A 24914-nucleotide genomic window follows, 5' to 3' on the forward strand; every position below is an offset into this window, starting at 1 on the left:
CTGGCGATTCAGTTTCATGTTTTCCACCAACGGGAAAAGTCCTTTCCAGGAACAAGAAAGTCCTGACATGTAGCTTCAGAGAGTGCAAAATATGACTAAATCCTGCCCTTCAGTATATGGGGGGAACATATGCTTGTCCCAATAAACACAATTATTTCTCCCCCTGAAGGATCTTTCTGGAGAGGAGTCTCCCTCGCTCCAAACCACTTTAGGTCTTGACACCCGACCATATTCCTCCTTTACATCTCCGCGTCTCTAGGGTCATTCAGCTGTTAACTAGCTGGCCCCCTGCCTGCTTCTCACCAAACAGACAAGCGCACTCTTCTGCCATTTCCCCTGGAATTGATGAACACTTTCTGCCGTCTAAACAGCCACTTGCCATTCACATTCAAGGTGCTGAAGCTCCAATGCCCCTGTTCAAATGTGCCACTATGCCACCATGTCAAGGAGAAGGTCACTTTCCGAAGTCCTCCCTGCAAGCTTCTAAAAACTTACACGTAGGCACGGGTTATCAGGCTTTATTGGCGTCTTCTCTGGCACCAGCTACAGACACCCCATGGCAGTCTAATCTATGGCATGTTCTCTCCCCATCCCTCAGCAGGTTAACACAAAGGTTCATAGGGGCTGAGGAATGCTGGCAGCCCTGTCACCTGCTCCCACTTTGGGGACTAATTGTTAACATCTGCCTTGCTTACAGAATCACTCCGTCACGACAGGAGATGCTAGAGATAGATCAGTTTGGGGGTGGGAGTGTTGCATCCGCTAATGGCCGTGTACATTCTGTCATGTCCATGAATGCCACACATAAACAGATGACCCTGCCTTACAATGAGCCAGACTATCTTAGTATTTTCTACTCTAAATAGCAGGCACTCTTCAAGGCCTCAGATCTTCCCCAGCCTTTCAATTACCCAGATTCTTTCAGCAGACACTCGGGACTGGACCTTCTGCTCTATCCTTCCCATATGCTGTAGGATAGTCCTCCCCCAGTTCTGTTGTATTACTGGTAAATACAAGACCTACATTTGCAATTCTTGTTCCAGAGGTGTATAAGCGGATGCAATCCATCTGGGAAAACACACCAGTGTATAAATGGGCAGAGCAAGATGTGGCCCATCTTGCTTGTAGGTGATGGGGAAAGATTTAGGAACCCATCACCTCTGTGGGGTTTGTTCTTTGGGGTAGAGTGCCACTGTCTGTGCATAAGAGCTTTCTCCTTCTATAGCAGTGGCCCTCAAGCTTCTGGTCATTTCCTAGTTCAAGTGTCTCTCTGCAGCTTTTACTGTAACTTGCTGTAACGGCCCTCCTTGCAGCTGAAGGAGCATCCCGAGAAAGGGGTCTACGTGAAAGGCCTGTCGCTGCACACAGTGCACAGCATCTCCCAGTGTGAGCGCATCATGGAGATGGGCTGGAGAAACCGTGCCGTGGGCTACACCCTGATGAACAAGGATTCCTCCCGTTCCCATTCCATCTTCACCATCAACATGGAGATCTATGTCGTAGGTAAAAGCTGGAAATTCCTGTGTTGAGGATGTGAATGAGACAAGACAGGGGCTGGAGCACAGAAGCTCAACAACTTTGATTTCCCCAAAAAAGCTCAACAATTTTGGTCTGCCTCAGGCACGGCAGAGGTTGCCTGTGCTCTACTGGTGCATCTAGAGTTAAGGTGCCGGGTGGCAGCAGTGTCTGTTTCTCCCTGGGTGAAGCAAAGCTACTTGCAGTTCTGCTTGAAAGCTGTTTGACAGTGGAACTGACTCCCTTGGAAAGTGTTGGACTTTCCTTTATTGGAGGTTTTTAAGCAGAGGTTGGATGGCCATTTGCCATGGATACTTTAGCTGAGATTCCTGCATTGCAGGAAGTTGGACTAGATTAGGGTTGCCCTATTTTGAAAAGCGAATAAGAGGATGCGGCATAAGGAAGCCTCTCTCTCCCCTCACAGTGTGGCCACGGCGGCATTGCCTGTCAGTGGCCAGCATTTGGGGCCTTCCCTTTCTGCCTATTTGCATAGAACATGCTCTCCTCCGGTCTCTCCAAAGGGCCCCCAGCTGTTGCCCAGCCACCTTCCGGTCTCTCCCCACCCCCACCCCCAGTATAGGACAATAAGCGTTCAACAGTTTTCACAATGGCCAACCTGCATTTTAAATCCTCCCTGGCAACTTTGAAAGGCATAGCTTTGGAAGTCAGACACCCCCTCCTCCCAGATAAGCAGGGCTTGCCTGTCAACTTTCGACCAAGCTATGGTGGGGTTAGTATCAGATTCAGTCCCTGAGCACACACATGGGAAAGGGGGGGCATGTGGGGGTGACACTCTTCCCTTCCTCCTCTCTGATATCTTTTCCTTCAATAAAGGTAGTTCCACCCGTGCCCAGCACAGGCATGTTTCCCAGCAAGCAAGGCCTTGGGCGTCAAACGCTTGATCTCAAAAGCCCTGTCCCACCGCGCTTGCTTGCTTGCCTGCTCACTCACTGCTGCTGCTGCTGCTGCTTGTAAGTGGCTCCCCAGCAATTTCAGCCCCTGCCTGTGATAAAGCCCAGGTTTCCAAAGCAGCAGCAGCGCCGCCACTAGGCACCGTGTGTCCCTTCTTAGTCCCGCAGCAGCCACTGCCAGCAGCCTTATGGAGCGTGTGGACGAGGGCCGCAACAAACCCCACCCCCCGGACATTTTGCATAATTTTAAAAATCCACCTGGACAGAAATTTTAAACCGTAAAACGAGGACATATCTGGAGAAATCCAGACACATGGCAACCCTAGACTAGATGACCCTGGGGGTTCAGCTCCACAATTCTGTGATAATCTGTAGAACTCATTGCTGTCTGATGATGTCAAGTAGGGCTGTCCCAAGACATTTTATCACAGCAAGCAGCTAATGGTGCAGCACAAGGCCCTTCAGGTCTGGTATACTCTAGACAATTCAGGATTGTTCCCTTCTTTCAAGAACTCAACTCAGCCCAGACTCTTTCCCTTGCAGATGAGAGGGGGCAAGATCACCTGAGGGCTGCAAAGCTCAACCTAGTGGACTTGGCTGGGAGCGAGAGGCAGTCCAAAACTGGAGCTGTTGGCGAACGCCTCAAAGAGGCCACCAAAATCAACCTCTCCCTCTCGGCACTGGGCAACGTCATCTCAGCCCTGGCAGACGGGAGGTGCAGACATGTGCCCTACCGAGACTCCAAGCTGACTCGGGTGCTGCAGGACTCGCTTGGAGGCAATACCAAGACACTCATGGTAGCCTGCTTGTCTCCTGCGGACAACAATTATGACGAAACTCTCAGCACCTTGCGCTATGCCCACCGAGCCAAGAACATACGGAACAAACCCCGCATCAATGAGGATCCCAAGGATGCTCTGCTGAGGGAATACCAAGAGGAAATCAAGAAGCTGAGAGCCATCTTGGCTCAGCAGATGAACATAAGCCATTTGCAAGGTAGGATCCCTTCATGTAGCTGCTTCACCACTTACTGAAATGGAATTGCTTATGTTCTGTGCCTCAATCATTGGGGAAAACCTCTGTCCACCAGTAGTGACAACAGCAGCTATTCTTCTAATCTTAGGTGGTGCCCCCTTCTCAACAATTAGTCTGTGTACACACAACATATTCAAGAATCAATGGAAACTGAATCCTTGGGGTTTTTTGACACACGGCACACACAAACTAATCTATTGCGCATTCCTCCCCCCCATCTGTTGTTGGCATCCATCTGGCTTGACAGACAATAAGAGTGTGCGTCTGGGGGTGATGTCAAACCACTGCATTAGTAGCACAGAAGTGATCTTCCCAGGGCATAAGCCTGGGCAGTGTTACAGAGGTCCTGGGCTGCCCAGATGGCGAAACACCCCTCTGGGGTGGTCCAAAGGAAAGCAGAGAAATGTTTGACACCAGCTTGGCTGCAGGAGTTGCTGGGTCAGGAGGTGTACAAGGCGCCATCCCGCTGTCTTAAGACTGTACTCTGGATTTGTGTAGGGTTTACTCCTTAGGCTTTTCTTCTTCCAAATATATTCTGCAAGGCAGCAGAGGTTTAGGATCAGCGTTTTCCTTCTCATAGTGGAATACCTTCCAATCAGAAATGCACTTATTGAGAAAATGGTTTCATTAAAAGAAAAAAAGCTCATTGCAGATTGATTCTGTGTAATTGCACAGTACGTACATTTGAAAAAAGATAAGAACTGCCGTAGGTGATGCCAGCCAGGTTGTACCTACAGTTGCCGCGTGACTTTGAGGGTAGACGGCAGTCACCACTTCCTTTTTCCTTAACCTGGGGCATATGCAGGGAGGAAGAGGCATGGATAGCTTCACCAAGGGAAAGGTTTTCAAATGCATGTTAAGTAACTGTACTCACCCTTGTGGATGTCAGGGTTTAGAAACAGTCTGGATTGAAAACAGTATGTTGAGGATGTGCACGAACAATTCCAGACTGAGGTACATGTTGGTGCTACAAATAGGTTAGTGTGCACACAGTCTCAGATTAAGGGTAAGTGCAATTCTCCCTCCCCCCACAATGATCACAGGATACCTGACCCTTTCAGCAATATTTCAGGACCATTTCCTAAAAGGCAATACTTCATTTTTAAAAATTCAAGCCATTATCTACCCACTATATCTGCTTTCTTTCCTATAGACCCAATTGGGTGCTAAGATTGGCAGAGGGGACCCTCTTGGTGGTTCCTTTTCTCTCAAAGGCTGAGGGGGCTGGACCAGGAGAGACCCTCGTTGTGCCTCTCCCCTTCCCACAGAGGGTAGCTTCTGGTACCTTCATTATACAGATTCCAGTGAATGCTTAAGACGCACCTCTTTTACCCTGACTTCTGACACCTGTGTATTTTAAGGGCCACTTTATTTTTTATGATTGTAAGTTGTTTTTAACTGTTTTAATGTAGTACCCCACCCTGGGACCTTAAAGTGAAGGACAGGTTAAGAATATCCGCCCTCCCTTCCCCACAGGTGGGCGGGGTTTGCGGCACCAAGCGAGGCTCACCTGGGCAGGTGCCACCCACCTGCCTGAGCTGGCCTTTGACCCGCCCCCCGGCCAGGGAGGACAATGGAAGGCCGGGCCGGGGATGGGCCTACCCACCTTGGGACCTTAAAGTGAAGGACAGGTTAAGAATAACAACAACAGCAACAACAACAGAGATATAAATAAAGGGACAATATGATCACAGGCTTGATCATTGCCCTGATTCTATTGCTGACATCCATCTGTCTCAGGAGACAATGAAGCCCATTGATATGCGTCTGAAAACACCTGCATACCTTAGGGGCATAAGCTCAGTGGTAGAGCAAATGGTTTACATGCAGGAGCATCTGGCAACTCCAGTTCAAAAGATCTGAGAAAAAGACCTCAGAGAGCTTCTGCCATTCTGGCTCAGGAGACCCCTTTATAGGCAGAGATCTTGAGAAGTTTGCTAGAGTGGCTTTTAAGGTGCCTCAGTGAGTAGAGTGCATGCTTTGCATGCATATTGCTATAAGTTTTTTTTGGGGGGGGACCCCTAACCCTAGAATTTAATAAATGGGGTTTTTATTGTTTGGGCTGTGAAGGGAGAAATACAAGTTGCAGAGGAATTCCTGAGCTAGCCTTTGAAGCAAAGGACCAGGCCAAGCTAGGGCCATTAAGAAACAATACAGGGCTACAGAGGGCCATTGGCAAATCAACAAGAACTGTCCTCTCCCCTTGCCTTGATTTTGAAGGCTGGGGATTTTTAAGGTTGCCAGCGTAAGTGGGTGTGAGGTAGCAGGAAAAGAATGTCTTGAGCAAGATGTGCTGGGAAGAAGGGAGAAGGAGATGCCTTGGCCTCCAGGGCTGCTCTGCTGTCGGGAACAACCCTCTCTTAAGATGACCATGCTGTAGGATCTGGACTCCCTCCATGCAGACTGAAGGTGTACATATGGGAATAAGTTACAGATATGTAATTTATTCCCATATTATTATATGGGAATAAATTGTACTTCTTAAAGCTACAGCAGTCTCCACTGCATTTTCAATTCTCCAAAGGAGCAGAGACCCTAGGGGAGCGCTGGAACCCCCTCAGGAATACCACTCAGCAGAGAGTGGGGGTGACACCCAGCTTTTGTTACACTGGTGTAAGAAGTGGAAACCGTGTTTCCTGGAGAGAAGGCCTAGGAGACCATGCTCCTGAAGTCAAAATGAAGGGAGGAATAGCAGTATTCCTCAAGCTGATGGAGGAGCACCGAAAGCAGCATCATGGGCAGCAGATGCAGTGGTTCAGTGAAATGAGAATAGAGTGGGAAAGAAATCTCCTTGGAGAGCAAAGTGTGACTCCATGCCAGGCGCCAGTGGCAGAAGAAAAAGGTGCCAAGGTGGCTGGAGCGGAGGAGGAGCTGCTAATTGATCTCTCTCCTACTCCCGGAGCTCCAGCAGTGGAGGAAGAAAATGCCTCAGAGGAGAAAGGCTGGCTACCTGAGCTGCTTGACCCCTGGAAGCCTTCTGTGGGAGAGGAGGAAATGGAGGTGCCGGAGAAGAACCCGTGCCTGCGGAGGTGCCAGAAAGAGGGGGAACTGTTCCTGAGGAGTTGGGGGAGAAGCCAGCACCTATGGGAAAGGAAGATGTTGATTGTCTGTGCACAAGGGGAAATGGCGCTTTCTTCAGTGGAGGAAAACACCAAGGAGCAACTCCAGGCTTGCGTCCGCTCACTGCCAGGGGAGCAGTTGGCTCCTCCTGAGTTGGTTTCTCCGGAATTTCCTCGAGCGGAAGAGGGTGCCCAGGAGCAGCAATAGGCTTGTCTGCGGCAGCTAAAAAAGCCAATGCAATTCTGGGCTGCATCAATAGGAGTATAGCATCTAGATCAAGGGAAGTAATAGTGCCACTGTATTCTGCTCTGGTCAGACCTCACCTGGAGTACTGTGTCCAGTTCTGGGCACCACAGTTCCAGAAGGACACTGACAAACTGGAACGTGTCCAGAGGAGGGCAACCAAAATGGTCAAAGGCCTGGAAACGATGCCTTATGAGGAATGGCTAAGGGAGCTGGGCATGTTTAGCCTGGAGAAGAGGAGGTTAAGGGGTGATATGATAGCCATGTTCAAATATATAAAAGGATGTCACATAGAGGAGGGAGAAAGGTTGTTTTCTGCTGCTCCAGAGAAGCGGACACGGAGCAATGGCTCCAAACTACAAGAAAGAAGATTCCACCTAAACATTAGGAAGAACTTCCTGACAGTAAGAGCTGTTTGACAGTGGAATTTGCTGCCAAGGAGTGTGGTGGAGTCTCCTTCTTTGGAGGTCTTTAAGCAGAGGCTTGACAACCATATGTCAGGAGTGCTCTGATGGTGTTTCCTGCTTGGCAGGGGGTTGGACTCGATGGCCCTTGTGGGAATATGGTCATTTGTCCATAAGAGCATGGGCAAAAGTTCATTATTGCAGGGTGATTTCATAGCAGAAAGCATTGCTTGGAAGCATGAGCAGCGCGTGGACAGCTCATGCCATCCGATGATTGGTTCACGTAGCATAGCATGATCAACTGCGTGGTCTGGTGTGAGAACATGAGACTAATGTATTGTATTGTCTTTTATCTGCTGACTGAGGCAAAGCTCTCTCCTTGAATTTGTATCTTTTCTTCGGCACACAATAAAGGTTGGGGCTGCAGCAGCTTCTGGAGAGAGCTGCGGCCAGACTTCTTCAACCCATTTTGGTGTGAGACTGATTATTTACGGATGGCGAGCGGGTTCTCGTCATTTGGTGCCCCGTGTGACTACCTTCGGACTCCACGTTGTTTCTCATCGTCCAGCGCTCACCACACCTTTTTCATCCGCTTCGGATCCCAGTGAGCGCTCCCTGTCCTTCTGCCTTTGTGGGGCAGTCTCTTTCGGACTTCGACTGATTTCGGACTTCGGGACTGCGGCCCTCTCAGCACTCACCTCGTCCAGCAAGGGTTCCAGACGCGTCTTTCATCCACTTTGGATCCCCGGTGAGTGCTCCCGCTCTTTTTGCTATTATGGGGCTGTCTCTTTCTGCACCACAGAAGAAGTTTTTTGATGAACTTAAGTTTCTCCTGGCCAGTAACAACCTTGTTGTCCTGGATGCCGATCTTAAGGCACTCATAGAAGCCCTGGACACCCACTGCCCCTGGTATCCTCAAAATGGCACTTGGAATTTAAAAGATTGGGGAAAAAATAGGACAATTTTCCCAGAACCATCCTCAAATTGATGTCAAAGTGTTACATGCCTGGTGTAAAGTCTACAAAGTTATGTCGAGTTTAACTCCTGCAAATATTCTCCTGGCTGCTGCATCGGCTGTTTCACCTACCCTCCCTCCTTCGTCTCTGTATCTCACGTTGCCTTCTTCGGAATTACCAGTTTTTGTACTTCCTAAACGGCCGGAATTTTCTCCTTCGCCTCCTTCTGCCCCTCCTCCGCTTTCTACATTATCAGCTACAACTCCTCTTCAAGATTGTCTCCGTTCAGCCGCTCCGTTGCTGGCTTTTGATTCTGCCACCCCTAATCTTTTCCCTGTCCTTGTTCCTGCTGCTCCCGGGGGAGGCCCAGCACAGCATGAACGGTTCAATTTGAGATTCATAAAGGAACTTTATTCTTCTATCCGAGATAATGGACTGCATTCTCCTTATACTTTGGGACTTTTTGGCACCCTGTTCCAACAAAATTTACTACCGGAGGACATTAAATTGTTGGCACGCACGGTACTTCAGCCTCATCAAATGATTTTGTTTGTACAAGCCTGGCACTGGGCTTGTCAACGTCGCATTGAAGAGATTCGTAATAATCTCAATAATGCTGCACAAGCAGCCCATCAAGCCGCAGTTGGTGTTGGTGGTACAGCACCCCCTGCTCCTCCCTTGTTAACACAGGCTGATGTTTTAAACGGCCTAACTGGTGGTGGAAATTTTCTTACCATCGCCCAACAGCTGGCCTTTGATCCCATGTATTGGAAAGCCACGACTGCCGCCGCCCAGGAGGCCTTGGCTTCCATTCCTGATGATAAAAATGAGCAAAGGGGGGGCGGTGGGGAGGCGTTCGACAGGGCCCCACAGAGCCTTATGGACAATTTGTCGATCGCTTGTATAACACCCTTAAGCGGCAAGTTCCAGGCATGGCAGCCCAAGAAGTGATTGTTCGCCAGCTTGCGTTTGATAATGCCAATGAAGACTGTAAGCAAGCGCTGCGCCCTTTGATGACAACTCCCAATATAGCCATTGCAGATATGCTTAAAGCCTGCCAGTCAGTAGGCACTGAGATGCACAAGGCCCGCCTTTTAGCCATGGCTCTGACTTCCACCATGTCCCAAAATCCTGCCAAGGATAAAATCTGCTTTGAATGTGGCTAAGTGGGTCATTTCCGTGCGCAGTGCAGACCTTGGCGTTCTTCTGTTGCCTCGTCATCACCCAAGGAGACACCAGCGCCTTGAAACCATATTTTACGCTGTCTGCCAGTGATGACCTCCCACCTGACCTCAACCCGCACTGCAGTCGGAGACATCGCCATATTGATGTGCCCTGGATGGAGTCACCACCTACAGCTGTTCCAGTGTTTCCCGGCACATTGAAAGGCCATCTTCGTCTCTACCGCATTGGCCCCCCTTTTCCCTGGGACGCCACTTCACCACCAAATATCATGACAGTTTTGCTGCCTCTTGTTTGGGAAGTGAGCCTGGCTTTGAAGGATGCCCTCGCCGGACTGGCATCGCTTGGATTTTACCCCCCATATCTCTTCTTCTTTTCTCCTCCCTCAGGAGTCCTGCCCCATGGTGTGTTCCCCTGAGCATGTACAGAAAGCTGTCTTGGAACTATTGTGGACTCTTGGCAGGAAAAGGGGTGAGGGGGTTTCAGTGTGAGGGGGTTTCAGTGTGTTCCAGTTGTTTCATTCTTGTGCTTTGGCATGGTTCCCGGACAGAAAGCAAGTTGCAATGTGGTTCTTTAGCAGGGCCTGAGAAAACAATGGGCTCTGTTCTCTACCTTGTTGCAATCTTTTTAGTTACAGCAAGCGGGATATGCTTGGCTAGTGCCTTTTAGCTGCTGAGAAAAATGATTTTGAAATAAATGTCAGAAATAAGAGATGTAGCGCAAAAAATTTTTATGTTTTAGACGTAATCCTTGCTTCCAAAGGTGGAATTTGTGCCTTAATTCATTCTCATTGTTGTATGTATATATCTGATCAATCGACTAATATCTCTGCTACTATTGATTATATGGAACAAATGATAGCCCATAATCCTATGAATCCACCCGAAGGTTTTGATCCATGGAATGGTTGTTTTCTTGGCTACCTAATAGAACATAGTTAAGAAGAATATTATTGATTGTAATTGCATGTATTGTTGGTTTTATTATGGTGTGCTGTTGTATTCAATGCTTGCCTTCTTTGATTTCCCAATGTACTGCATGGTGGTATCGACCAAGACCCACCACAGGGGTTACAAGAGGAATTTATGTTGCAAAATATAAACGCTTAGGTAATGAGATATATGATTAAGGGTCCCTCTTATAATATAAACAAGAAAAGAGGCGATGTGGGAATATGGTCATTTGTCCATAAGAGCATGGGCAAAAGTTCATTATTGTAAGGTGATTTCATAGCAGAAAGCATTGCTTGGAAGCATGAGCAGCGCGTGGACAGCTCATGCCATCCGATGATTGGTTCACGTAGCATAGCATGATCAACTGCGTGGTCTGGTGTGAGAACATGAGACTAATGTATTGTATTGTCTTTTATCTGCTGACTGAGGCAAAGTTTTCTCCTTGAATTTGTATCTTTTCTTGGGCACACAATAAAGGTTGGGGCTGCAGCAGCTTCTGGAGAGAGCTGCGGCCAGATTTCTGCAATCCATCTTGGTGTGAGACTGATTATTTACGGATGGCGAGCAGGTTCTCGTCAGGCCCTTTTGGTCTCTTCCAACTCTATGATTCTATGATTCTATGATCTTTAAGATTGGCTTGGATTGATAACTTTCTGTGGAAACTGCAAGACCAGGACTTCTGTGTAGCTGTGTAAGCTACTAGAATTAAGAGCTCTGTGGCTACCCCAGGCAGGCTACTGCAGCAAGGGGGCGGAGCTTCCACTCTTGGGACTAAGTTCAGTAATCATCCTGAAATACAGCACTGTGATGGGTTTACTTTGTTTCCTTGCATGCTGCTGCTGCTTGCAAGGGGGTGGTAGTAAGTGTTTTGGTTAAATTAGCTTGTTCAGTGATGATTAAAACTGCTAATGGTGTTTAGGAATGTTCTGATAAGTAATGATGATAATGATGAAGAAAGGAGGGTCTTTGGATGAGACAGCTGTGATACTGAGGCAGACATCCTGGCTTGAATATGTCATGGAAACACATCATCTTGGCTGCCCAGTGTGGGTGACTGGGTAAGTGGCACTGGGAGGCTGAAACAGTGACCAGAATGTATCCCAAGAGTAGGCATAGGCCAACTCGGCCCTCCAGGTGTTTTGGGACTACAACTCCCATCATCTCTGACCACTAGTCCTGTTAGCTAGGGATCGTGGGAGCTGCAGGTCAAAACATCTGGAGGGCTGAGTTTGCCTGTGTCTGGACAAGAGGAAGGAAAAGGCCTGGAGAATTCCAGGGCAGCTGGAGATCATTTGGAGAGGAGCTGTTATTGTGTTTTCAAACATGTCCCTGTGCTATGATGTATTGAACTGAATGCTGCTAGTAACATTTCTGTGATTTCTTCTGCACAGCTATGGAAAGCTGTCCCTTTTTCTAAAAGGGGGGACCCCCAGAAACCCTAGAATTTAATAAATGGTGGAATTTGGATTATTTGCAATGTGAAGGGAGAAATACAAGCTGAAGAGGAATTCCTAAGCTAGCCTATGCAAAACAACCTGGCCAAGCGAGGGCCATTAAGAAACAATACAGGGCCACTGAGGGCCATTGGCAATAGAAGAGAACTGCCCTCCCCCCTTGCCCTGAGGTTTGACTGGGGGTTTGGACCTTTGCCAAGGTAGGTGACAGGAAAAGGTGACGAGCAAGGTGTGCTGGGGAGAAAAGAGAACCAAAAGAGAGAGATTCATTTTGGGCAGGCTCACTGAAGCCCGGTGTTGGACTGCGGTGGGAAACGAGCTGTATTACATGCTGTCTTGGGAGAGCTAGGAGTGCTAGGTTTCTAAGTATTATCTTTTGAAGTATTCTGAAATACAAAATAAATAATTTTTACAACACAACATTGACACTAGGAATTGCATTGCTGATGGGCACTAACCCAAAGGTGTCCTTGATGAAAACTAGTAAGTGGACAGGAAAAGAACCTACTTGTGTGACCCTGACACAAAAACCTCACACATACACCTTGTAAAATAATAAATATTTACTACGCCCCCTCTCTCTTCCCCGCTCTCCCCCCACACCTATCTTCTCCCCCAACCTTACACCTTCAAAGTCTCACATCAGATATAACTGATCTGTAAAAAGGACTTTATGATCTGAAAATAGAGATGATGTATGTACTTCTGTAACCCAAAAAACTTTAATGAAAACAATTTCTTTAAAAAGGTGTCCTTGATGGTGGCACAGCTACAATCTCTTGTTGTACTCGTAATTGCGATGGCATTTGCTATCATTAGGAAGAATGGCATTTCCTCTGAAACTCCCATACTGCAGTTTAATCAGGTTCATAAGGGGGGGGGGGCTAACCAGGTTTTACCCTGGATGAAACCTCCAGAAGAGCACCTTGGAGACTCCCAGGCTGTGTGAGATTCCTCCGACTGCTCTTTGGTGATCCCTCCTAGCCGAGTAAGATTGTCTTCCATGAACATGGTCTTAACAGTGAGTCTGTAAGTGACTGTGGAGGCCAATTCTGGATCCACACGTCCTTCTACAGTGGGGACATTGGTTTCTGGGTGGGAGTTGATCACGGTGTGGATTTGCCATGCGTGCCTTCCTCTTAGCACGTTTCTCCCTTGCGTCCTGAGTTTGAGTGTCTTCAAAGCCCATGACACCTTTGGTCAAGGCTGTTCTCCAACTGGAGTGCTTGCAGGCCAGTGTTTCTCAGTTGTCAGTGTTTATACTACATTTTTTTAGATTTGCCTTGACACAGTCTTTAAACCTCTTTTGTTGACCACCAGCATTACGCTTTCCATTTTTAAGTTTGGGATAGAGTAGTTGCTTTGAAAGACGATCATCAGGCATCCGCACAACATGACCAGTCCAACGAAGTTGATGTTGAAGAATCGTTGCTTCAACACTGGTGATCTTTGCTTCTTCCAGTACACTGATATTAGTTCGCCTGTCTTCCCAAGTGACGTGTATAAGTTTTCGGAGACACCGCTGATGGAATCTTTCAAGGAGTTGGAGATGGCATTTATAAGTGGTCCATGTTTCACAATCATATAGTAAGGTTGGTAGTACAATAGCTTTGTAAACAAGCATTTTGGTTTCCCTTTGAATGTCCCGGTCCTCAAACACTCTGCACTTCAATCAGGAGAAAGCTGCACTTGCAGAGCTCAGGTGATGCTGGATTTCGGCATCAGTGTTGGCCCTTGTGGAAAGATAACTGTCTAGGTAGGAGAAGTGATCAACATTTTCCAATGTTACACCATTGAGTTGGATTTGTGGCACTGCAGAGGGGTTATTTTGTACTTGTTGGTGTAGCACTTTGGTTTTTTGGATGTTGAGTGATAGGCCAAGCTTTTCGTAAGCTTCTGTAAAGATATTTAGGATGGTTTGTAGGTCATCCTCTGAGCGTGCGCACACTATGTTGTCTTCAGCATATTGAAGCTCTATGACGGAAGTTACGGTAACCTTACTCTTTGCTTTCAGCCTACTCAGATTAAAGAGCTTTCCATCTGTTCGGTATATGATTTCTACTCCGGTGGGGAGTTTCCCTTTGACAAAGTGTAGGATCATGGCAATGAAAATAATGAATAGAGTTGGGGCAATAACACAACCCTGTTTAACACCTGATCCCACTGCAAATGGTTCACTTTGAGAAACCTTAGTCAGGTCAATAAACACCATATACAGGGGTTGGTTTTGCTCTCTGCATATTTCTTGAAGCTGTTGAGTGATGAGAATCATGTTCACTGTCACCCTAGAAGGTTGAAAACCATTTTGGGATTCAGGAAGGGTCACCTCGGATATTGTTACAAGATAGTTTGCTAAGATCCGTGCAAGAATTTTGCCGGCCGCAGCTAATAGAGAGATGCCTCAATAGTTTCCACAATCAGTTCTGTCACCTTTTTTAAAGAGATTGATAATTTTGGCATCCCTAAAGTCTGCTGGGATCTCTTCTCTTTCCCAGATTTTTTCAATGAGCTTGTGAAGTTGTTGTGGAAGTTCAATTCTGCCCACTTTGAAGATTTCGGCCTCCTTGGCTCTGGAGTCTAAAAGCATCCTACCTAGGCAGCTCTCATCCTCATCTTTCCGAGGATGCTTATTTGCAAGGGGAAGCAGGAAAACCTTGGGAGGCAAAAGTAAGGATCCCCCCCCCCCCCGGTCTGTTTTTGCAATTGTGTGAGAGAGAAATCCTGGCAAAGGAAAGGGTGGAGAAGGCTGCCCTCTGAGCAAAGTTGAAAAGGGAAGTTTTGTTTCTTGTTCTGCTGTTAAAGGGAATCATTGCAGGTTGGAAGGCACCCAGCCAACCCCCTGAACTATCCTTCCTTCTTCTTTTGCTCTCCTCAGCGTCTCAGAGATCAATTAAAAGTGGTAAAGAGATCAGAACACCATCTCCTGTATCTTTCGGAAACAGGAGCTTTTGTCATGATTAGACAATATAAATGGCAAATTCACAAGATAAGCACTTCGAAGTATTGTTTGCTTGTAATATGTTTTCTCTCTCTGGGTGTGTGTTGAATGTGTCTGTATCTAGAGGACAACTTACTTGTATGTAAAGAGGGCACTGTGTAAAGATTGTACGGTCTTATACTGCAATCTTAAGCATTTTTACTCAGAAGTAAGTCCCACTGAGTTCAACAGGACTTACTCTCTGGTATGTGTCTGATCATTATCACAGTTTCTATTATAATATATGCACAAGGGGATGCTAGACTGAGTCTTTGACCCAGATGAAAGAAAGCCTAGTTTTGCCCCTGGTTTAAGTGCTGGGAAAATTGTGATTTCCCACAGTGATTGATTGGTTTTACTTACCTATATGCCGCTTTCCCACAATGAGCTGTACCCAAAGCGGCCTATGGCAAACATTCAGGACATCGATAGAGTACATGGAAATACAAATATGTAATACAAAACAAGTCAGTAAATTAAAAATAACAAATATCCAACAATTTAACAAACACAGAATAAATTCAGTATTACAAAGAAAAAACTAATCTCGACATACATAAATGCATAAATACAAAACAAAAATGAGAGTTAACTGACAATAACATTTCTAGTGCTGGTCTTGCTGCACTCCAAGTGTGCTTCAGAGAGGGGAGATGACACACCGCTGGCTCTCCTCCTGAGGAGGTTGATAACAGTAAAAGAGAAATGTCAGGGAGAGCAATGATGGTCAGTCTGATGGTCAGTCTGTTCTCTCGCCTCTTGGAAGTGCCAACTGCTGGTACAGGTCTTGTTGCACTTCAGAGACACCTCAGCATCCTGGACGAAATACAGTTCAGAGGGGAGGGTTCCTCTCACCAGGCTAGATGACCTACAGCTGGGTAGACAAACAAAGGGTATGAAATCAAGATTGGCCGCAACAACAGACTCACCAGTGTATATTTCCCATTGTTAAATAACAAAAGAAACAGAACATTCCAGGGTTTTGAAAGGCTCTTAATATATTTGTGGTCAATATAACTATATCAAACTATTTGGAAATGAATTCCTTTGGGTCGTCAGGAAAAAATGAGCTTTGCTCCCAGGCCCAATTTCCAAGCTTTCTAGGTGTGCCATCTTCTCAGTTATGTCCTTTCTCCTTCCTTAGTGGAGTTGTCTCACATGCTGCCTCCTGAGGCTGCTCAGCCTGAGGCGAAGCCAGAGCCCTCTCTTGAATCCCTGGCAGATATTGAGAAAGAGAAGCAGCTAATTCGAGAAGTAAGTTGGTGCAACCATATCTTCTGGCACTAGGGACGGGTGGGATTCCAGTACAGTTTTCCTTGCACAAACTTGCCAGGTAACTTTTCTAATTAGCTGAACCACACATATTATGGTTTAAATTATGTTCCATCATCTATTAAATATTTATCTTTTGTCAAGAATTTGCTGAGTTTAATACCTAGCTTTTGGTAATATGCCTTTATATTTTTCTACTGTGGTTCTTGTACCAATGTTTTGAGATACTGTTGTTTTAGTATATGCTGCTTTAGTGTATTTTATAAACCACCCTGGAATTGGATAATGAAGGGTTTATCATTATTTTAATCTTACTAAGTAACCAACCTATATGCGCATGTGTGTGTATCAGCGAGAAAACACCCGAGAAACTAGTGACAATGCCAGGTGGACCCTCTTTGGGAGAGCAGTCCACAGATAGGTCATCACAATTGAAAAGATCTTTTCTCCTGACTACTTGATTGCCAGAGTTTGACCTTCTGATTTTAGCTGTGGTCCTAAGCACAGCCATTTGAAAGAAAAAAAAAGAACAAACCTCTAATGATATCCATGGTATTTCCTTCTAGTTAAATATGCTTAGCAAAGTTTACTTTAAGGCTAAGTTTCTTAAAAATTTAAAGTTTTCAATTCTCTTGAAAATATAAATGAGCAAAACCACTGTGTGTCCTCCCTCAACAAATATTCTCTAGAGTTGGAATGTGCCACACCAGGATCCCTCAGCTGTTTTCCTTGACTTTTTCAGGAGTATGAGGAGAGGCTGGCGCGGCTGAAGGCTGACTACGAAGCTGAACAAGAATCTCGAGTCCGGCTGGAGGAGGATATCAGCGCCTTGAGGAATGCTTATGACATGAAGTTCCATACTTTAGATGAGAACCTCCAAAAGGAAGCAGGTATAGCCATGAAGCCAGAAGAGCGGCTGAATAATGTTCCTTTGAGTTGGAAGGGGTGGGGTGTCCTTGCATATCTCTATGACCAGCAGTTAAATTATGTTTAATAATTTCAGGTTATTAAGTTTCAGGTTAAATTATGGAAAGTAGTAAAATTAAAAGAACAAATGATGCAAACTAGGAGACTGTAGGCTGCACTCTTGAATAGGATTAGGATGTACTATTTTGACGCTTCTTTGGTCCCAGAGATGGTGCTCAGAGCCAGCTGCTCCACCAGCTGATATTTTTAAATTAAAGGAAAAAGCTCCTGGCCTGATTTGTTGACAGTCTTATCATTTGAGGAACAGGAAATGCTCAAGACATCCTCTTGTTTGAGCCCAGGGCCTTACTTATGAGTAAGGTCATTCCCCATCCTGGTCACCACATACAATAAGAAGGTAGTTAGGATATCCAGTAGAGACTCTGTCCAACACTCTCCTATCCTTTGCCAAATCTCTGCTGTCATGTCTGAGGTTGATACAAATCAACGGACGCAGCTTGTGAGCCCGGATGGTTAGCACCTGGCAATAATTAGAGGAAGTGTCCTCTATCTCTGCGATCTCTGCATCTACAGTGACAGATTTCTGAATAGCTCAACTGCCACTTCCACGCCTGAGCAAGGAAATTTTCCAGGCAGGTTGCTCCCATGTCCTAAAGCCCTGGAGCTTTAGAGAGTTTGTCTCCAGGAGCCAAATCTCCTGCAGACCGACTATGTCAAATGTGTGTCGGTACCTTTTAAAATCTGAGTCAGCTAATTTGTTCCTCCAGCCTGCAATATTCAAGATAAAAGTTTTAGGGGCTGGGCTAATTCTTTAATGGTCAATAGTCAATCTGCAGGAGAATCTACCAATAAGGTGTGTCTGTTTCCTACCCGCCAGTTGGAAATTGACAGCTGATGGTATTCATTTATACCTTTTAACCTGAGGACCCTCTTTTGAGGCAGCTTCTGTGCAATATGACTAGGAAGAGACTGGTTCTTTAAAGAAATCGTGATTGCTGTTGTTGCCTTTTAGAATGTTTTAAGGCTTTGTTATTATTATTGCTCTATTTATTACTCTGTTGTCTTAGTTATTCAAAGTGCCCATAGTATTGTATGGAAGGCAAAGTAGATATTTTAGAAGTCAATATATAAATGTATAAAATTGCATCACTCTCAGTTAAAAACTACTGCCTCCGGATAAAACTCATTTTTTCTCTGCATTTCCTTTATTTTCTCTAGAAACCACCCAGACAGTTGAAGCCATTGCTGACCAAACTTCTTCGCCTCCAGGCCTTGCTAAAGAAACTGAAGTGTCAGTCAAGGGACCCAGGAAGGTGAACTTCCCTCAACAGATGAAATGATGGCCATGCATAAACCCTTTAAAAATACTTCTAAAATGACACAGGGTCTGTGTAACGTGAACCACCGATGGCCATGCAGAGTAGCTCTGTCACAGGAGACTGGAGTGTGTTTCAGTTGGAGGCGATTTGGATTTAATAATAATAGCCATTTAATAATATACCATTTATATCACTGCATTTAGGTATGATAGAAACCATGACTTTTTGTCGACTTAGGTACACCCTCCTCCCCTTCCTTTCCCTCTCTTTAGGAGCAGCTGCAAAGAGACTGGCCACTTCTGCTTCTGTCTTTGACTGACTGCAGTTTAGCATTATGCCCAACCCTAAACCATGGTTATTCTTAGCTATGGGCTTGTGAAGCAAGCCAACTTCTTAAACCAAATTTTTAAGTAGGTTTGTTAATATTTATTATGTTTTTTACGCAATAAGCTGTGCTTAATAAATAAAAACCCCAGATGTGAATGCTTCTAAACTTCTCTTTGCAGCTACAGCATAGGTGGGAGAAGAGAGGGGAGGGGAGTGTCCAAGCCCAAGGCCTGCCTATTCTGATTACTGTCTCAATAAACTGTGGATTATCATGACATTGAAACATAGCCCTTGGTGTAATTCTTACAAGAGCCAGGTAAATTAGGTCAGCAAGGGCGGATAGTGACTTCCCGAAAGCTTTTTAGCAGGTTCACAGCAGAGTAGTCTTTTAGTCACAAACCACTTCTCAACCATTCTATCTTACAGGTTAGCCCTGCTTGAATATATGCTGTGTTGTGGTGTACTCAGACACAGCAGTGGCATCTTAAAGACAAACCAATTTATTTTAGTATAAGTTTTCAAGGACTACTCTAATCCATTATACCAACACCAAGTTATTAGAGGGACCCAGTGGTGGCCCATCCTGTGAAGTGAAGTGAAACAGAAATGTGCATCTGCCCCCCCCCCGACTGCTGCCACCAGAATGCCCCCTTTTGCTGATGCTTAAGCAGCCTTTGTGGTGCTTAATTATGGGATTCAAGTGAATTTAATGAACTGTGTCCGATGTAACAAATGATTAAAGCCAGTACTTTTATATATTTAGTTCCATGAGATAACTTCGAGTAAGGAATTATACTTGAAGTTAATAGGTATTCTCCTGGATTAAAACAGTTTTGAAAACCAGACTAAGGGCTCATCCAGATGTCTGTTTCTCCCACCATTTCTAGGCATGGGTCTCAGAGGTTTTCCCCAGGAGAACCCGTTGTTTACTGCTGAATCGGAACAAACATCAATCCTCAGAAAAACCAATTGTTTGTTCCAATTCTACAGTAAGCAGCGGGTTTTCCTGGGGAAAGTGGTGGGACAAAAAAAGGACCTCTGTGACCCATACCTAGAAATCATAGGACAAATGGAAGTGTGGATGAGTCCTTCAAGCACATGTGTGTTTATTTAGAAGTGAGTCCCACTAAGGTCTCCAGTGAGTGGTATAGGATTACACCCATGCTTTGCTCAGGAATAAATCCCACTGAAATAAGAGAGACTAATTCTGGGTAAACATGCTTTTGTTGAGATGTGTGCATTGTGAAGTCAGCAGCTCGGTTTCTCTGCTGGTTGATGATAGAAGCATTTCATTGTTGCCCAGCAACTTCAGGGCATGTCCAGGGAGCAAACTGTTTCCTCTCCCTTTCCTCTCCCAGAACCTTGCACAACAGCTGGGTTGGCTGGGACTGAAGTATGGCAGCAGCAAAACCAACAGCAGTAGTAACCAAGCGCTGGGTGCACAATGCTGCAGCAAGCCTTGACCTTAGACTTCAGACTGTGTGTCCAGTGGGTGGGCCAGTCTTTGTTTCCTTTCTCCCAATCCCTTCTGGGAGACAGGCAAAATATAGGATGTTGAATTTTGGAAACTTGTATGTGAATCAGCTTTAGTCCATCCCTCAATGTGGATATCATGCATATTCAAAATGGCTGCCTCCCATTTTCCCTTACACTCAGGAGTCCAACACAACTGAGCCACCTGTTCCTTCTGTGGCCCAGAATTTGGAGAAAGCTCTCAGACCGGGGACACCTGGGACTGATGTGGCTGAGGAACTCCCAGTGGCAGTGAACCAGCAGCAAGTACTTGCCAGGTCGGTGTGAGGAATAGACAGACCATCAAGGGGTGCAATGTTTGCTGGACTTGCTCATTTGGTCCGATCCAGAGAGGCTCCCGTGTGGGCCCTCGAGGCCTGAAGCAGACACTGTTCCATTTTCCTTCAGTGTTGGGGGATTGGAGTCCCCGCATGCACCTTCATTGCATTTCATTTTTAATGTGTATGCCCCCTTTCTATATCTATGCACAAGCCAGTTTACAAGCTGAAGAAAGAACAAAAGATCATGCACCTCCTCCAATTCAAAAAAGTCATAATAAAAACCTAACTTTAAAATAAACAACTTACATCATATAAAGTAATCCATTAGAATATAATAGTGCACAATAAAATTAAATGTCAGTAAATAAGAGTGAATTTCTGTTTAATTATTAACAATTACAATAAATAATTGCTAAACTATAATCAATAATAATGACAGCAAGCCACAATGCATAAAATAACACAATACATACAAAACCATGTAAAAGGATCAAACTGAGAAACAAAGATGCACAACTTATAAAATTGTTAAAAAAGAAAAGCCCTGAACTCCTCTCTTTGCCTCTGCTTCTGCTTGTCTTACAAGTCATGGTCTGGGAAAGGCTCCTTTGCCGGGGGGGGGGGGGAGGCAAGGCAGGTGGGAAAAGCCATTGCCTGGTGGCCAACACGGTTTCTCTCCCCACACCTTGACTCGGCATGCCAAGGCAATGTCTGTGGAGGATTCTCTTGTTCAGAAGGTGGAAGGTCTGTGACCTGAATGGCAACTTCTTCCTTCCTCATGACAGTGGATACTCAGTTGCTCCTCCTTTGTCCCCACTGGCTTTTCCACCATGCTTTCCTTCTCAGCCTCCCTTGGCTCAGCTTCTTAGCAACCAGCTGTGGTCCAGAGGATCTTGTTTCAGCTGCTGCCTCTCCGGCCGGCCAGCCGTTGAAGTCTGTCTCCCTGCTGACCCCACTTCCTGCTTCAGTTCCAACAACCTTTGAATGTGCAGGCTCTGCCAGGCATGAAAAATTATTTTCCCTTTTGGAGATATTTATTTTCTTCAGTGCACTAGAACATTTGTTCTCAAACTCTGTTTTGGGTTTTTTTTCACAGATTTATTGAGGTTTCTCAGTCACAAAATCAGAAATAGTGGGAAGTTTCCCTAAAACTGCAAAATAGCCTGCCCATTATAACCAGTATTCTCCTACAATGTGTTGGAAATAATAATAATAATAATAATAATAATAATAATAATAATAATTTATTATTTCTACCCCACCCATCTCTGGCACAGTCTCAGTTTAGACTTACACACTATAGCTTTATTTTTCCCCCTTTTAATTTTTCCATTTTACAATGTTTCAACAACAATAATTAAATCTAAACAAATTTAACCTACCGTACATTTATTTGACTTCCCTCCCCTCCCCCTTGCGGTTCCTTATTTTATATCATAATCATACTGCCTAACCAATTCAAACCTATTTACAAAATTATCATTTTTACTCCCGTTATTTCTTACTGCTCATGTTTATGTCAATCCTACTAACATTTTTAATTGCTTACAGTTTGTCTTCATATATTCCCACACTATATGGAATATAAGGCACATACAAAGCATTCTTTTCTTCAAAGAATTCTGGGCACTGTGTTTTTTAAAGGTTGCTGGGAATTGTAACTCTGTGAGGAGGAAAATATAGTGCCCAGAATTGCTTGAGGGGAAGAATGTGCTTCATATCTGCACAGCCTAAGGGGAGCAGCTGGGAAGCTGAACAGGACTGGCCAGCACCCAGTAATCTTTTGCAAAGTTCAGGGGTTCCAAGTTTCAGGGATCCTCAGCAGACAAGTTAGTGGCAAAATGGAGGTGGGAGAGACTGAATATAGAAAGTTGGGCAAGCTGTGCTTAGAGCTAAGACATTGCCTCTGACCCTCTTAGATTGCAGATGCTGGAGCAGCAGGTGGTGGGAGGTGAACAGGCCAAGAACAAAGACCTGAAGGAAAAGCATAAACGGCGAAAGAAAATTGCTGATGAGCGGAAGAAGCAGCTGCTGGCAGCTTTGCAGAAATCAGATGAGGACAGCAGTGACTGGGTCCTGCTCAACGTCTATGATTCCATCCAGGAAGAAGTGCGAGCTAAAAGCAAATTGTTGGAGAAGATGAAGGAAAAGGTGATTCCTTTCCCCTCTGAAGTCTTGTACAGTGGTGGGTAAGGACAGCTTTCCACACCACATTTAGATACTCAAGGGCATTGTGCAGTAACGGACTTAGGATCAGGTCCTTCTCACCATGACCTTTAAAGCAGGGGTTCCCAAACTATGGTGCATAGACCACCAGTTGTCTACAAGCTTCATTCAGGTGGTCTGTGCCTTGTCCATGTTCAGTAGTCATTGATTTTAATGGTATATTTATTTTTTCTTTAAGTTCTTACCAGTGCCAGATTAAACCCTGTGGAGGCCCCTAGGCAGTTGAAATCTTGCAGATGGTGGGCTCGGTTTCTGAGTCAATGCAGGTTTCTCTTCCAAATTCAAATTCTTTCAAGATCAAATCAATATTATTTTGATCCGTTGTTGTGGGATCCCTAAAAGGTGTGGACTCCTAGGCCAGTGCCAACTCTGCCTATTTGGTAATCCAGCAGTGCTTCTTACATTGTATTGTTTTACAACATAAAATTCAAAAAGCATACAGCATCTCACACAGCGCATTGCAATTGTTGTAACAGGCAGAAAAATGATTAAGTTGTCCACCAAGACCTTCAGCAATTTTCTAGCTTGAGAAGCATTGCTTTAAAGCATTGCTTTTCATACTAATATAAGTAGTGTTAGTAGTATCACCACCATTTTATTTTGTATCTACATTTAGTTTGATTTTTTAAGAGGAGAAAGGGTGGTGGGGAGAGAGGAGAAAACCAGAGAGGCCTTATGGAAATGAGGGCAGAGCTCCTTTACCTAAAATAGTTGTATAGAAAAGGGAATTTGCAACAGGTTTAGCTTTCCCCACCCTGCAGAACAAGCTGCAACCATTCAAGTTTAAAGGAGCCAAGACTACCTCCATATTTGACCAAGTGGTATGTCCCTTGCATGGAGAAGATGGAGAATGCTATTGGGTGACAGAGGGAAGGCAGAACTGCTCAGCATCTACTTTGCCTCTGTCTTCACCAAAAAGGAAAGCAATGCTCAACCTGTGAGAGGGATCTCAGGGTCTTGGTAGACCACAAGCTTAACATGAGTTAACACTGTGTATATATGCTAATACTGTTTTAGACTGTATCAGCAGAAGTGCCCTACCCGGACTCTGAGATCATCACCTGAGGCCCTTCTTCATGTGCCTCCTCCATGAGAGTTTCGGCAAGAATGTTCCTTTTCTGCAGTGGCTCCCCATTTGTGGAATGCTCTCCGTAAGGAGGCTTGTCTGGCACCTTCATTATGCACCTTTACGCACAGGCAAAAATGTTCCTCTTCAACTAGCGCTTTGGCTAATTCATATCCCATAGCCCTTTAAATGTGTTGTAGGAGTGGGGGCGGCGGGGGATTATTGGTTTAGTTCTTGTATTTTGTGTTTTTTATCTTGCATTTTTTGTTGTGAACCTTCCTGAGATCTACAGATGAAGGGTGACATAATAATAATCATAATCATAATCATAATGTATAGTGTTCTAGTCAAGGGAAGTAGGGCACTTCTGTTGATAAAATAGTATCAGTATACATCACAGTGTTAACTATACACTGTGCACTTATACACCTTTATGCGCCAAGGGAAGTAAAAGTCCCACTCTATTCTGCCTTGGTCAGACCCCACCTGGAATACTGTGTCCAGTTCTGGGTGTCACAATTTAAGAAAGACGTTGACAAGCTGAAACGTATGCAGAGAAGGGCAACCAAGTTGATCAAGGGCCTGGAAACCAAGCCTTATGAGGAATGGCTGAGGGAGTTGGGGATATTTAGCCTGAAGAAGAGGAGTCTCAGAGGAGAGATATCTTCCATTACCTAAAGGGCTGTCACATGGAAGATGGAGCCAGCTTGTTTTCTCCTGCTCTGGAGGGTAGGACCCAAACCAATGGCTTCAAGTTACAAAAAATGAGATTCCAACTAAACACCAGGAAGAACTTTCTGACAGTAAGAGCTGTTTGACAGTGGAAGAGTCTCCCTTGGGAGGTGGTGGACTCTCCTTCCTTGGAGGTTTTTAAGTAGAGGTTGGATGGCCATGTGTCACGGAAACGGCATTTCCATCTGGCTGCCATCACGCCAGAAGCGGTTTATGCTGACCACATGACCCGGAAAGCTGTCTGTAGACAGGGGCCACTAGGTGGCGCATCGGAAGATGGCTGACAATAACATCTCTCCGACCCACACGAGGTAATTTGGAGGCTATGATGGGGGTAATTAGCCTCCTTAACCCCCCCAGGATTATGGGGGGGACGGCCCTTGCCTGCTGTGCCCTATACCACCCCCGAATTTGTGGGGGTGGGGGCACTAGGCACAAAGCCCTCCTGTGGGATTTTCGGCACTCCTCGACGCCGTCCCCGATTCGCGCCGCTGGTTGCAATGATCTTTAAAAGAAATAATTTGGACATGATTAATTGCACATACATCAAGGAAAAAGGGGA

At 45.4% G+C, this 24914-nt stretch overlaps 1 protein-coding gene across 4 annotated transcripts in view; it reads left to right on the plus strand.

Moving 5' to 3' along the window:
• Window positions 1–24914, plus strand: part of KIF17 (kinesin family member 17) — a 44201-nt gene that overhangs the window by 10141 nt on the left and 9146 nt on the right. For all 4 annotated transcript variants that reach the window (XM_079958692.1, XM_079958693.1, XM_079958690.1 and 1 more), the window contains exons 4-10: window positions 1314–1503; window positions 2970–3422; window positions 15835–15944; window positions 16705–16852; window positions 18108–18202; window positions 20192–20325; window positions 22248–22479. In XM_079958692.1, the coding sequence (XP_079814818.1) occupies window positions 1314–1503; window positions 2970–3422; window positions 15835–15944; window positions 16705–16852; window positions 18108–18202; window positions 20192–20325; window positions 22248–22479 (1362 nt within the window). The remainder of the gene's footprint in view (window positions 1–1313; window positions 1504–2969; window positions 3423–15834; window positions 15945–16704; window positions 16853–18107; window positions 18203–20191; window positions 20326–22247; window positions 22480–24914) is intronic.

Source organism: Podarcis cretensis (assembly GCF_951804945.1).
Source record: "Podarcis cretensis genome assembly, chromosome: 17".
Classification (NCBI taxonomy): Eukaryota; Metazoa; Chordata; class Lepidosauria; order Squamata; family Lacertidae; genus Podarcis; species Podarcis cretensis.